Genomic DNA, 15,026 nt, shown 5'->3' with positions numbered 1-15,026 from the left:
ATCTGATATCAACCCAGTTTTTGGTGGGGTTGTTTTGCTAGGTTTTGGGTTTCTGTGTTTGTTTTGTAGACTTGTTTGTCTTTTGGGTGTTTTTTGTTTTTTTTTGCTGTGGTGTTGTCAGGCATCTTCAGTCTCTCTTTTGTAGTTTAAAAGACAAGAATTATCATAAGATTTTTCAATGTATAATTTATCCATAAGTAATATCAAATTCTGCCAAGTATGTTCCCCAGGTATGACAAGTAAAACATGAAGACGCATTACGATTAAAACAGATACGATGAGGATTCTCCAGTCCATCTTCTTTGTTAATCAGTACTTTACTATTCTGTCCATCTTTAGATATTACTATTATTCTATCAGATTCATAGTCTGCGACAATAATATTACCATAAGTATCTGTACAAAGTCCTTTTGGCCCTTCTAAATCCTGTGTATCATGTGTATATTGCCAGATCTGTTGACCTGATGCATTGATACAGTATACTGCTTTGCCATAACGGTCACTGTATATTACTCTGTCATTACAGTAAACAAGGAAATCACGAGTTGAGTCACACCCTTTTACTATTGACCTTAGTATATTTCCTTCCAAGTCTATTATACGGATTTCACCAGTCAACAAACTTACAGCAAGAGAATTATTAGAGAAAGATAAACCCCAGCATGGACTGTCTAATTTGATAACTTTGGTTACTCTTTTATTTTTCATATTGAAGATCTTAATAACTTTCTCACTAGGATAATTTATGGCGATAGTGTCCTGATTGATCTGTGTGACATTTGAGGCTTCACCAGGTATTTTTAACTGTTTGTCAAGTTTGCCATCAGAAGTAAGTTGGTAAACTTTACCAAACCATTCCACTACTAGAATTCTTCCATCCATCAGACATATCATGTCACTGATAGGTTTCTTCCTCATGTTGATCTTTATCTTTGTCTCAATATTGATTGTCATGTTGTTTACTTTTCCTTCTCGGCAAGGTTCACACGGTGTAGGTTTACTGGATGCCATGACCTGAACATATACAGAATACAAGTTTTTTTTAGCAAGCTTGCACTAAAGTTTCTAAGAATAAGAGACGGCATGTAGAAAAATACTCCCTCCCCCACCCCCTCATATTTTACTGATAGAATTAATTCCGCCCTTTTGCACTTACATTAAGATACTGTACCTCCTGGATTTAAATGTTTTTAGACCATCGATGAATTTGTCACCATTTTTTGTATTTCACAAAGCTTGGACAATAGGTTTTTCATAATCAAGAGATAGCTCTCTGGACAAGTTTTTTTCTTATTATTTTTAGACCATTATAAAAAAGAAGATGTGGTATGATTGCCAATGAGACAACTCTCCACAAGAGACCAAATGACACAGAAATTAACAGCTATAGGTCACCGTATGGCCTTCAACAATGAGCAAAGCCCATACTTTATAGTCAGCTATAAAAGGCCCTGAAATCACAAATGTAAAACAATTCAAACGAGAAAACTAACGGTCTGATTAATGTACAAAAAAATGAACTAAAAACAAATATGTAACACAGCAACAAACGACAACCACTGAATTACAGGCTCCTGATTTGGGACAGGCACATACATACAGAATGTGGCGAGGTTAAACATGTTAGCAGGATCCCAACCCTCCCCCTAACTTGGGACAGTGGTGTAACAGTACAACATAAGAACGAACTATAAAAATCAGTTGAAAAACTCATCAGATGGATACAAATAGAAATACATATAACAAAAACACGTGGATGTGACCGGGTACTTGTACATCACAATGACACTAAGTTCAGATCTAAGAGTACTCACAGTTACTGACAGCTAGTTCAAAGCCAATAACAACTAATATAAAAAATCATGCATCTAAGACTAAATTATCAAAATCAGTACACATCCACCATCCAATGGATTTAGTGTAAAGACGTCATTAACAGTCAGAGAAAAACATGACCTTGTGCAATGCCAAGATACAGGAGTAGACAGATTGTAGATCCATAATTGAAAGTGCATATGTATATAACAATAATATATAGTTTGCTTTTAATTTACTGATAACAAAATTAATATTAATACCAACAAAAACAACTTTCAAAGATCTATTGACAGTGTTGAATCGGTAATTTTACCATTAAACCATTTGTTTTTTTGGTAGCCAACACAACACTTTTTCACCTAAATTAAATTAGCTAGCAATAAATGATTAGAATAAAGTAAAAACAAAAATGTGTCCCAAGTACACGGATGCCCCATCTGCACTATCATTTTCTATGTTCAGTGGACCATGAAAATGGAATAAAATCTCTAATTTGGCATTAAAATTAGAAAGATCATATCATAGGGAACATGTTTACTAAGTTTCAAATTGATTGGACTTTAACTTCATCAAAAACTACCTCGAACAAAAACTTTAACCTGAAGTGGGACGAACGGACGGACGGAAGGACGCACAGACTAGAAAACATAATGCCCATAAATGGGGCATAAAAATAATATAGTACAATACAGTATTTGTTATATTTTTTTAAACCAATTTTAATCATTTATTGCTAGAAATTCATGTGACTGGGGTAAAGCACAGGGTCAGTAGAACTCTTGGGTGAAACATATTTTTTTTTATAAAAGAAAAGTTCCTTAATCTAGGTGCAATCACACTTTGATCCTAAAACTCATTCATGGTGTGGTAATGAATTTTTTTCGAAAATTAAACAAAAGAAACAACTCAAAATCCTACAGTTCTGTAAAAAATCTAAGTCTTCTAAATCATTCAGTGAATCTAATTACATAGTCAAAATAAAATGGGAAAGTTGTGTTATTTCAAATATGCATACCTTTTGTTTTGATAAATTTACTACAGCATTATAATTACTTTTTTCAACATATGTTGACATTCCTGGTCCTATTTATACCTGATCCAGGTAAACAGTACACATTTAAATGTCTTCCAATATTCAATGAACTATTTAATATATCGATCTATCTATATTTACCCTTTATCGATGTTTATAGACAGGTTTAAATTTGTATAGATTCTTTATTTGCCTTAATGAATTGGTCTGCATTTGATTCTTTCTTTGCAAATAAATTAATATTTTCTCATTTAAAAAAAAAAGTTTATATTTAATTTAAATAAATGAATACCCATTGATTCAGTGATTTAACATGGGAACAATATATTTGTTCCTGATTTAACCAAAAGTAATCAAATTGTTCACTTATGCATTTTCATTGTATTTTATGCCCCCTGCTATTAGGGGCATAAAGTGTCACCCTTGTCCGTATGTATGTCCTTCTGTACGTCCAAAATTTGTTTCTGTTCTCTAATTTTAGTTTGCCTCGTGTAGATTATAATGAAGTTGTTTCATCATCAACTTGAATCTTAGTACACATGTTCAAAAAAAATATAAACTTAAAAATAACGTGAAATTTAAATTGTCACGAATTTATAAAACTTGGATCATTCCTTATTTTAAAAACTTCATCAAGTAAATAGCAAAATTAAATAGCCGTGAAGTGGTCTAGAAAGGGTAAAACGCAAAATAAAGTATCCATGAAAATAAGTTGGTTTACATTACTTAGTTGTTGTATCTTTACAAAATGGCAGAATGGTAAGGTGCTTTTTGTCTCGCCTTGACGGAGTCAAAAAGCAAGACAGGTATGCTGTTTCTGGCGTCGGCGACAGCGTCAACAATGTATTTGTTTGTGATTTAAGGTCTAGTTTATGGTGAACCACAAGTGGTAGGTCAATCATATTTGGTATGCAGTTGTATAAGCATTGGCACATCTCATTTTCATGGAGATTATTTGGCCCTGCCCCCTCAGTCATGATCTATTGACTTCGAAACTTTTGCTTATTATACCCCCGCTTTAAAAAAGGGGGGGTATACTGTTTTACCTCTGTCTGTCCGTCCGTCCGTCAGTCCGTCCGTCCGTCAGTCAGTCCGTCCGTCCCATGAAACTTTCGTCACATTTTTCTCAGGAACTACAATACATGGATTTCTGAAATTTGGTTTCAGGGTTTAACTAAGTCAGCTATACCGTGTGATGCGTTTTCAGATTGATCACTTGACAACTTCCTGTTTACCGAACACTTGTATGATTTTACACATGATAGCCAAGTTGAAAATTTTCGTCACATTTTTCTCAGGAACTACAATACAAGGATTTCTGAAATTTGGTTTCAGGGTTTATCTAAGTCAGCTTTACGGTGTGATGCGTTTTCAGATTGATCACTTGACAACTTCCTGTTTACCGAACACTTGTACGATTTTACACATGATAGCCAAGTTGAAAATTTTCGTCACATTTTTCTCAGAAACTACAATACAAGGATTTGTGAAATTTGGTTTCAGGATTTATATAAGTCAGCTATACCGTGTGATGCGTTTTCAGATTCATCACTCGACAACTTCCTGTTTACCGAACACTTGTATGATTTTACACATGATTGCCAAGTTGAAAATTTTCGTCACATTTTTCTCAGGAACTACAATACAAGGATTTCTGAAATTTGGTTTCAGGATTTATATAAGTCAGCTATACCGTGTGATGCGTTTTCAGATCCATCACTCGACAACTTCCTGTTTACCGAACACTTGTATGATTTTACACATGATAGCCAAGTTGAAAATTTTCGTCACATTTTTCTCAGGAATTACAATACAAGGATTTCTGAAATTTGGTTTCAGGATTTATATAAGTCAGCTATAGCATGTGATGCGTTTTCAGATTCATCACTCGACAACTTCCTGTTTACCGAACACTTGCATTTTTTTACACTATTAATATTATCCACTTGCGGCAGGGGTATCATCAGTGAGCAGTAGCTCACAGTTTCACTTGTTTTTTTAAAGAAACAGAAGCTTTTTATACTTTATATTTTAATTTAAAGCAATACATATTTGTTTCAGATGCTACAACTGTAAAAAATCTGGAGCTGTTACAGAATGCCCGAGATCCTAAATCTGACCACACACTGTATGGAGTACTGAATCATACAAAGACTGCTGGAGGGAATAGACTACTGAGAGCCAATATACTACAACCACCTTCAGGTTAGATAACATAATATAACTTATAGGTTTTTTTCTTATAATATAAAATCAAGAAGATGTGGTATGACTAATTCCCAGTATGAGACAACCCTCAAGCAAAGGCAAAATGACTTTTTTGTTAGCTAATATATATAGCTCTTTTTACAGCCTTCATTAATGAGCAAAACCCATACTGATAGAAAGTTATAAAATCATAAATGCTATAATGTGGATGGTGGATAAAAAAAAAACACTACTCAGGTTTATTTTGTCTATCCATCTATTTGCAAATCCTAATATATACATTTTGATAAAATTGTAAGCCTTTATTGTGTTTAATTGTTTTGTTACAAGATTAGATAAAATTACCAAACATAAGACAAATTTGTCATAGATTTTTGCAATTCTGAGATATACTAACTTAAAACTGTCTTGTTCTGCAAACCCATGTTTGGCAACTGCAATTTACTGAACACAAAAGTTATAAATCCAGATCAAGATATAGCACATGGTATTTGACAACATACTACAAGAAACAATTTGGCTACAAATAATAAAAAGATAGAAAAGTTCTGAATCCCATAGTACTAGACATCATATATATATCACCAATATTTGCTATTATAGATATAAACAGGTATTACATAAAGTATAGTGTCCTTTAGTTTTGGTTATGATACAAGCACATAATTATGTGGCAAATAATTTATTTTAAAAAATTGCATACCTTGATTTTTTGGGGTATGTAATGTGATGTAAGCTATATATATGATATTATTATATAGAATCTTGTAATATTAATGAGTTTCACATGGTTAATTTTTACAAATGAGCAGATCTTTAAGATATTAAAAGAATCTCTTCAAGCTTAAGATTCAAAGATACTTATAGATTATTGTTGGTAAACTCAAAAGAGATTGATTTTCACACTTGAGCCAGTACACCGAAAGTCAGAAAAGCAATCAAGTTGAGATGACCAATGATAATCTGTTTATGTTGTTTAACCTATGACTACTGAAGTTGTTAATTTCATTAAATTCATTAACAATGGGCATGTGAGCCCTCAGTTTTAGCAATAATTTTTCATATCACTCAACTCCACTGAGAAAGAAAATTATCAGTCAGCAAGATCAACTTTTTTGTGTGTAAAATAGCGATAATAATTATTTGGCTATAAGATTGAATTTTCAGATTTAGAAACAATATGTATGAGACAGGAAGTAGTGGCAGAACTGACATCAAAAGAAGAATTCTTCTATAATCTACAGACAATTGTCGGACGTTTTCTGGACATTGATCATCTCTTGTCACTATTTGTACAAATACCAAAGCAGGACTCAATGAAGACAGCAGAGAATAATATAGCTAACGTCATATACCTCAAACATACCTTAGAACTGATTGAACCACTCAGAGAAGCTTTGAAAGATTTTGAAAACCCACTGCTGAAAACTTACTATAAGGTAAAACTGTACTTTAAAAACTTTTTGTTTTGATTATGCATAAAGTTGTTACAGTCCATGGAAATGTCCTTGTAAGAAAGTGATTGACAAGGCAAACTTGGAATGATTTAAAATCTTAGAAAGCAGATAAATTTGTTTCCATTTAAAAACCAAAACTCTCTGACTCATTATTTTCACTGAATCAAGAACAACAATTGTATAGAGTGTTTTTATTTTTTAGTTACTAGAAGACCCGCGGTATGATATTATTATGACAAAGATTATCAGTGTTATACATGAGGATACAAGATACCAGAAAGGGACACTCCACATGAGGACTCAAAAATGTTTTGCTGTTAAGGTATTTATTATAAATTGAATGAGATATGATATGATTGACAGTGAGACATCTATCCTACATCAAGTTTAAGCAACATCTTGCATAGTTGATAAATGTTGAACCCTTGTGTGCATCAGGATGTGCATTTTAATTGTACACATATTTCTGTTCGCATAGTTGAAAAACTACTGAAGAGAAAAAAGATCAAGCATGTTAAGTACCTTGCCTGAAAGATCAAAATTTTAGTTTCAAGATTTATCAAAAAAATTTAAAAAAAAACACAATGAAAGCCTTTTTTCACATCAACCTTAATATGTTTCTTATTAATTTTAATTTGATTGTTTATTTTTTTTAATTTTTTTAAATCTTTGGCAAATTGCCAGGAGTATATGTGCAATATAAAAAGGAACTCTCAAAACTTTGATTCAATTATCTTTAATTTTTCAGCCAGAAATCAATGGTAAGTATATATGTTGTCAATTATATATCCAAAAATATGTAGCCTTAGCTTGCAATTCAAATTAAGGTACATAAAGGGGCCCAAAAAATTACTATTGTAAAACAATTCAAATGGTATAACCAATGGTCTAATCTATATAAAAAAAACAAGAAACGAGAAACATTAATGAACCATATCAACAAAGGACAACTACTGAACATCAGGTGTCTGACTTAGGACAGGTGCAAACAAATGCAGCGGGTTTAAACTTGTTAAGGGCATACGAAACAGTTACATGGGAGGTAATGACGTTGCTAACGTAAAATGTTATTTTCGCGACGTCAAATTATGACATATCGGGAAAAGATGCATTTTTCGACTGATTTTTATCATTCAAACTGATTTAATTTGAAAATGAGTGCATGGACCCCTATTTTTTAAAACGGCAATTTGTTTCATTTTGCAAGGAGATTATGTGACCCAAATTTTATAAAACTGTAAATAGCGCAATTTTTTTAATTTTGATAAACATGCAGCAAAAAATGATGTTTTTTCCTCTATTCATGAACATTTGATAAATATGAGTTATTTCTTAATAAATAATAATTATTAATGATACTTATAAAATACAGAAATTACCAATTATTTAACAAAAAACAATTTGTGTTTATCTTTTAAAATAAAAAAGTTATGTCTTTCTTTAGAAAAAGAAAATACGGACACAAATCTGAATTTTGAGCAAATATACAAAATTTCGACCTCATTTTACTCAAAAAGTAGCACATGAAGGTATATTTTTTATTACATATTTGATTTAATCAGGTAAAAATAGCCTATATGCAAATTTTCATCAACTTGTAAATACAGGTTCAAAACTGTATCGTATGCCCTTAATAGGTACCAACCTTCACCCTTACCTGAAACAATAATGTAACATCACAACATAGAAAGACACATATAAAATATCAATTGAAATGGCTTATAACTCAATCTAAAGACATATAAAAATAAACAAGTGAATATACACTGAACAAATAAATTTGATCCATGACACAATGTAGATACAAAATCAAAAAAGTGGGTGAGATAATAAAAAAATTCAGAAAGTCAACCATAACCTTGAAAAAAATGCCACCATATAACAATGTAAACCTTGAGCAAAATACTGTCAAATATAATAATGTACACAGGTAAATGGAAAATAATTGTGTACAGTAATGGAGAACTGGAATATTTTTTACAAATAAATGATTTTGTTGTTTATAGTACGAGAACAGGAGTGAAAACTCAGTGATACCAATAAATCATAAAAGCTGGTATAGATTAAAAAAGAGAGATAAGATATAACTTTGAATAAGCAAATCTGTAGAATTGTCATATGAGATATATCTAAACTCACGGTATTTATTAGCCTAAAATGGAAAAAAAATGCTTAACACTAAGTGTCATTTTTTTGTATTGTTTCATTGAAATATGGTATTACTGTTTTTTGTTTATTCTTTACAATTGAATAACCTTTGAAATTCTGTTGGTAGAACTAATTGTTAATTTTCTTTCCATTTCAGGTTTATTAGATGTAGCAAGGACAACTTACACAGAAGTTGTGGATGATGTCTCTAGTTAGTATATAATTATAGATTTCCTGTAGCACTGATACTTAAAGGCTTTTACATTAGGATGATGTATATTAGAAACTAGATCATGTTTACATCAAAAGAAATTAAGAATCCAATAAAAAATTAATGAATATTTGTTTTTTCACTATCTATAAGTGTCAGTACGCTTTTAATATGAATTCAGTTTTATCTACCTCAATGTCTTGTTTTCACTGAGAAAAAAAAATAAGCATGGTATATTTTTTTGCATGTTATAAAGATTTAAGTCATTATATGTACAAGTACTTGTTAATGGTTTATTAACAGATTTGGTAAAGCAGTTAGCAGAAGAATACAGTCTGCCATTAAAGACAAGTTATAACACGACTAGAGGATTCTACATACAGTTATATAGTAAAGATAAAGACGATAATCTACCAGGGATATTTATGAAGGTCACCAAACAGAGAACCACTCTCAGTTTTACATGTGCAGATCTGGTAGGTGCTACATTTTTCTCAAATTAGAGAAAAACACACAATATTTATAAACATTTTAACTTATACAAATAAGTCAATTTGATATCGCTATACTAATGAATAAAGGTAACAGTAGTATAGTTCTGTTCAATAAATTAGGTGAAAACAAATCCAAGTCACAAACAAAAACCAATTGGAACACATCAACTATAAGAGAAAACAACAGAACAACAGTAGCACTGAAGTGTGACAAAAGCAAAAGCCGACAAACATAGAAACAGACTATTTGATAACAACTGCCATATTCCTGATTTGGTACAGGACATTTTTAGAAAAAAAATGGTTGCTTGAACCTGGTTGTATGCCTAGCCAAACCTTCAACTTAGATGGCAATGTTAAAGATACCTCTTTTAAAAAATGACAACATTATGTTGATACAGTCAAAATGAAGTGGAATTAAGCAACTATTGGTCAGCATACAGCTTTCAACAATGAGTTTAATCCACCATTTAAATGCATATGTTTACTTAACTTTAGTATAAGGCATATAATGAATTTTTGTAATTGTTGATGGAACATGGTTCAGATGGGGTTATCTCCCATTTATCAGAATGAATCTCAATTAGAAAGTACCTTTAAAATACAAATACATTGAAAGTATGTGTGATATATGTGTAATAATTTAAAATAACATAAATTCTGTCACATTTATATTTTTCATAGATGCTGTAATGTGCATTTATTATGAAATGCAAGATTCTAAATACTACGTAAAATGAACTGAAAAATAGAGTATGATAGAAAAATATTTTGTTAATTGCTGTAATATGGCATACACTATTTTTGAAACAACCAAAATAGATTGATTATAGATTATTACATGGCATTTTCCATAGCTTGAGGGCTGATGTTGACCAAGGTCTGATAAGACATGTGATATGAAAAATAACAGGTTATGATCTGTTTATCATATGCTTCAACAATGGAGAAAAATAACAGATTAATATATTGATCAGTTTACGTGGTTCTCAAATAGAAGTTCAAAGAGTGAAAAGTTCATGAACGTCGGACCTCAAATGTGGTACATTCGATATGAAATCTTTCTATCATATGCCTCAACAAAGAAGAAAAACAGCAGTATGATATATTTGAATAATGGACAATAAAAAAAAATAATTCAACAATATACATAATGGACACTGTTTGGAAAAGCCAACATTTTTAAGTAACTTTCTAAATTATGTTTGAAACTTTTTAAAATGCATTTATGTTATTATTTGTTTGTTGTTGGGTTTTTTTCATTTTACACAATATACTTTCCAGTATCCAATTGTTTTGTACCCTATTTTGTAATGTTTTTCACTGAAAACGTACCATTGAGGTGTATTTTCTGGAATTTGCAGAGTATTACTGGAATGCCATGAGATAACATTACTGAAAGGCATGTGATAAAAGTCGAAGCATGTGATAAACTTTTCATATCAGCCCGCTAAGCACCAATCAGAAAAAATATGGAATTTACATAAATTTAATGTTATTTTCATATAATTTAAGTTTGGATGTAATGCGTCTTCTGATTGGCTGACGTTATTTTGTTATGAGCTCATAGACATAATTTAGTCATGTGACCATGACGTCATCAACGTTTTTTCATGGTTTTCTACGGTTTAAAATGGAATTTAGAATTAAATTATAAGAAATAAATGTAATATATTTTCTGTCTATACGAAATAACATAAAAAATGTGGTGCACACTGTTAAATAACCCGCTACGCGCGTTATTCAGTGTGCACCAATTGTTTTATGTTATTTCTTCATAGACAGAAAAAATATTACAGTCATTCCTTAAATGGTAATAATCCTATGTTATTTAGTCTAAGTATATTATAAAGCAAATTAAATTATTAAACAGTAGTTTATTTACAATTATAATGGAAATGAGATTGGTGCTTATAATTGATATTTTACAACCTTGTTTAAGACTGACAGTACATTTTATTTGCATAAGTTTCCAACATTTATATTACAGATAAAATTAAATGGTGAGAAAACCTGAATCTGTTAAAATTCTCGTTTTGTTATTTAGTTTTCTTTATTAGTTTTTTTTCAGCTGTTTTATAATTGATATTTACTAAGTTTTTAAATTTATATCAAACATTGATTTTAAAAATTTATTTTTGCTGCCATAGAAGTTGTGTTTAAGTTACTAAAAAAAAATTCAGTTAATAAAAAGGAAGAGCATTCAAATTTGTTGACCAAAAGCTTGCATGTGTATGTTGATAACATCTACTTTTGCAATGATAACATTTTTTTTCCACAAAAAAAGAAATCTCATATAAGTTTGACTCTCCTTAAGGATGTACTTAGGTGAGGTTTTGGAATTTGTGTCAAATGTCAGAAGATCACATGCTGAGAAAAAAAATCAGGTTCATATTATTGGAGGTAGTTATATGCTTTTAAAATAGATATATATTTAAAAATAGTAAACATGTTACTCTTGTTTGATTTCAGTACAGAATTTTTGTTATAAAATATGACTTCCAAGTAATCATAATTGATTTAACCCACTATTTTTCAGTTTGAATAAAGTTTCTTTCTGTTTTTTTGCTTTTAAACTCACCTGGCCCACAGGGCCAAGCAAGCTTTTCTCATCACTTGTCGTCCTTTGTTGTTAACTTTTACAAAAATCTTCTCTCAAACTACTGAGACAAATTTAACAAAACTTGGCCTCAATCATCATTAAGGTATCTAGTTTAAAAAATGTGTCCGATGACCCTGCCCGTGAACCAAGATGGCCAACGTGGCTACAAATAGAACATTGGGGTAAAATGCAGTTTTGGCTCATATCTCTGAAACCAAAGCATTTAGAGCAAATCTGACGAAGCTAAAAATGTTCATTAGGTGAAGATCTATCTGCCCTGAAATTTCAGACCAATCAGGCAACCCCTGAATTGGTAACTTTAAGAAATTTTGCCATTTTGGTTATTATCGTCAATAATATTATAAATAGAGTTGAACTGTAATTGTAAACAGCAATAATGTACAGCAAAGTTAGATCTGCTAATAAGTCAACATGACCAAAATGGTTAATTGATTCCTTAAGGAGTTATTGCCCTTTATAGTAAATTTTTATACGACCGCAAATTTTGAAAAAATTTTCGTCGTATATTGCTATCACGTTGGCGTCGGCGTCGTCGGCGTCGTCGTCGTCGTCCGGCGTCCGAATACTTTTAGTTTTCGCACTCTAACTTTAGTAAAAGTGAATGGAAATCTATGAAATTTTAACACAAGGTTTATGACCACAAAAGGAAGGTTGGTATTGATTTTGGGAGTTTTGGTCCCAACATTTTAGGAATTAGGGGCCAAAAAGGGCCCAAATAAGCATTTTCTTGGTTTTCGCACTATAACTTTAGTTTAAGTTAATAGAAATCTATGAAATTTTGACACAAGGTTTATGACCACAAAAGAACGGTTGGGATTGATTTTGGGAGTTTTGGTCTCAACAGTTTAGGAATTAGGGGCCAAAAAAGGGCCCAAATAAGCATTATTCTTGGTTTTCGCACAATAACATTAGTTTAAGTAAATAGAAATCAATGAAATTTAAACACAATGTTAATGACTACAAAAGGAAGGTTGGTATTGATTTTGGGAGTTTAGGTCCCAACAGTTTAGGAATTAGGGGCCAAAAAGGGACCCAAATAAGCATTTTTCTTGGTTTTCGCACCATAACGTTAGTATAAGTAAATAGAAATCTATGAAATTTAAACACAAGGTTTATGACCATAAAAGAAAGGTTGGGTTTGATTTTGGGAGTTTTGGTCCCAACATAATAAGGGGCCCAAAGGGTCCAAAATTAAACTTTTGTTTGATTTCATCAAAATTGAATAATTGGGGTTCTTTGATATGCTGAATCTAACTGTCATGACTGTGTATGTAGATTCTTAACTTTTGGTCCCGTTTTCAAATTGGTCTACATTAAGGTCCAAAGGGTCCAAAATTAAACTTAGTTTGATTTTGACAAAAAATGAATCAGTTAGGTTCTTTGATATGCTGAATCTAAAAATGTACTTAGATTCTTGATTATTGGCCCAGTTTTCAAGTTGGTCCAAATCGGGGTCCAAAATTAAACTTTGTTTGATTTCATCAAAAATTGAATAAATGGGGTTCTTTGATATACCAAATCTAACTGTGTATGTAGATTCTTCATTTTTGGTCCTGTTTTCAAATTGGTCTACACTAAAGTCCAAAGGGTCCAAAATTAAACTTAGTCTGATTTTAACAAAAATTGAAATCTTGAAGTTCTTTGATATGCTGAATCCAAAAATGTACTTAGATTTTTTATTATGGGCCCAGTTTTCAAGTTGGTCCAAATCAGGATCTAAAATTATTATATTAAGTATTGTGCAATAGCAAGTCTTTTCAATTGCACAGTATTGCGCAATGGCAAGAAATATCTAATTGCACAATATTGTGAAATATCAAATTTTTTTTTAATTAGAGTTATCTTTCTTTGTCCAGAATAGTAAGCAAGAAATATCTAATTGCAAAATATTGTGCAATAGCAAGATTTTTATTTAATTGGAGTTATCTTTCTTTGTCCAGAATCAACTTAAATCTTTGTTATATACAATATACAATGTATATTCACTTTTTACTACCAACTGATAAATTAAAATAATCTTTACCATTCAGTGATAACAAGCAGTTTTTTTACATCTTAATATTTTATGATGTATTTAAATGAGTAGTTATTGTTGCAAACTCCATTAGAAATTTTAATTGAGATTAGTTTTGGAATAAGGGAAAGGGGGATGTGATTAAAAAAATTGGGTTCAATTTTTCTCATTTGAAATTTCATAAATAAAAAAGAAAATTTCTTCAAACATTTTTTTGAGAGGATTAATATTCAACAGCATAGTGAATTGCTCTAAGAGAATCAAAAATTTTAAGTTCATTAGAACACATTCATTCTGTGTCAGAAACCTATGCTGTGTCAACTATTTAATCACAATCCAAATTTAGAGCTGAATCCAGCTTGAATGTTGTGTCCATACTTGCCCTAACCGTTCAGGGTTCAACCTCTGCGGTCGTATAAAGCTACGCCCTGCGGAGCATCTGGTTAACAATTTTCATAAATATTGTAAATTTTTACAAAATATTTTCTCTGAAACTACTGGGCCAAGTTCATTATAGATAGAGATAATTGTAAACAGCAAGAATGTTCAGTAAAGTATGATCTACAAACACATTACCATCACCAAAACACAATTTTGTCATGAATCCATCTGTGTCCTTTGTTTGATATGCACATAGACCAAGGTGAGCGAAACAGGCTCTTTAAAGCCTCTAGTTTGTTTAGGCCTTGGTTTCCAATGAAATGATTGTCCTTTTTTATGACAAATGTAAAATAGCATTCTACATTTGTAATCATGCATGTTCAATCATATGTTGAGATTTATTAACTTGAAGATATGTTATATTTTTTTATTGCTTCTGTTTGCAGACAGGATTAGACAGTCACTCCATGAGATATATCTAATGACCAACATGTAAGTTTATACTCCTCGTTATAAGTTAATAATGAAAGTCCATGAATTCCAAGATCTATTAAGATTTTTTTTATCTTTATTTAAGGAATGACTTTAATATTTTTTTCGGTCTATGAAGAAATAACATAAATAATGTGGTGCACACT

At 31.1% G+C, this 15,026-nt stretch overlaps 2 protein-coding genes across 2 annotated transcripts in view; one reads left to right on the top strand and one right to left on the bottom strand.

Annotated features, from left to right (window-relative positions):
- LOC143075304 (mutS protein homolog 4-like) overlaps window positions 1-15,026 on the top strand; it is a 77,111-nt gene that overhangs the window by 40,682 nt on the left and 21,403 nt on the right. Inside the window, exons 8-15 of the mRNA XM_076250677.1 lie at window positions 4,914-5,057; window positions 6,228-6,499; window positions 6,720-6,839; window positions 7,266-7,278; window positions 8,823-8,876; window positions 9,180-9,352; window positions 11,361-11,373; window positions 14,835-14,880. Of these exons, the coding sequence (XP_076106792.1) occupies window positions 4,914-5,057; window positions 6,228-6,499; window positions 6,720-6,839; window positions 7,266-7,278; window positions 8,823-8,876; window positions 9,180-9,352; window positions 11,361-11,373; window positions 14,835-14,880 (835 nt within the window). The remainder of the gene's footprint in view (window positions 1-4,913; window positions 5,058-6,227; window positions 6,500-6,719; window positions 6,840-7,265; window positions 7,279-8,822; window positions 8,877-9,179; window positions 9,353-11,360; window positions 11,374-14,834; window positions 14,881-15,026) is intronic.
- Window positions 188-2,927, bottom strand: LOC143076862 (uncharacterized). Its single transcript, XM_076252754.1, has 2 exons — window positions 2,835-2,927; window positions 188-1,015 (listed from the first exon to the last, which is right to left on the bottom strand). Exons 1-2 carry the CDS (start codon window positions 2,892-2,894, stop codon window positions 188-190), a joined length of 888 nt encoding a protein of 295 aa, XP_076108869.1. The 5' UTR covers window positions 2,895-2,927.

The sequence above is a fragment of the Mytilus galloprovincialis genome, chromosome 5 (assembly GCF_965363235.1).
Source record: "Mytilus galloprovincialis chromosome 5, xbMytGall1.hap1.1, whole genome shotgun sequence".
NCBI lineage: Eukaryota > Metazoa > Mollusca > Bivalvia > Mytilida > Mytilidae > Mytilus > Mytilus galloprovincialis.
This window is presented reverse-complemented; position numbering and strand designations above follow the sequence as displayed.

Excerpts from the sequence above, each read along its gene's own strand:
- LOC143076862 (XM_076252754.1), bottom strand. The coding sequence starts at position 2,894 with ATGTCAACATATGTTGAAAAAAGTAATTATAATGCTGTAGTAAATTTA. Across the intron at positions 1,016-2,834 it reads TAAATTTATCAAAACAAAAG|GTCATGGCATCCAGTAAACC; the intron begins GTATGCATATTT and ends GTATATGTTCAG.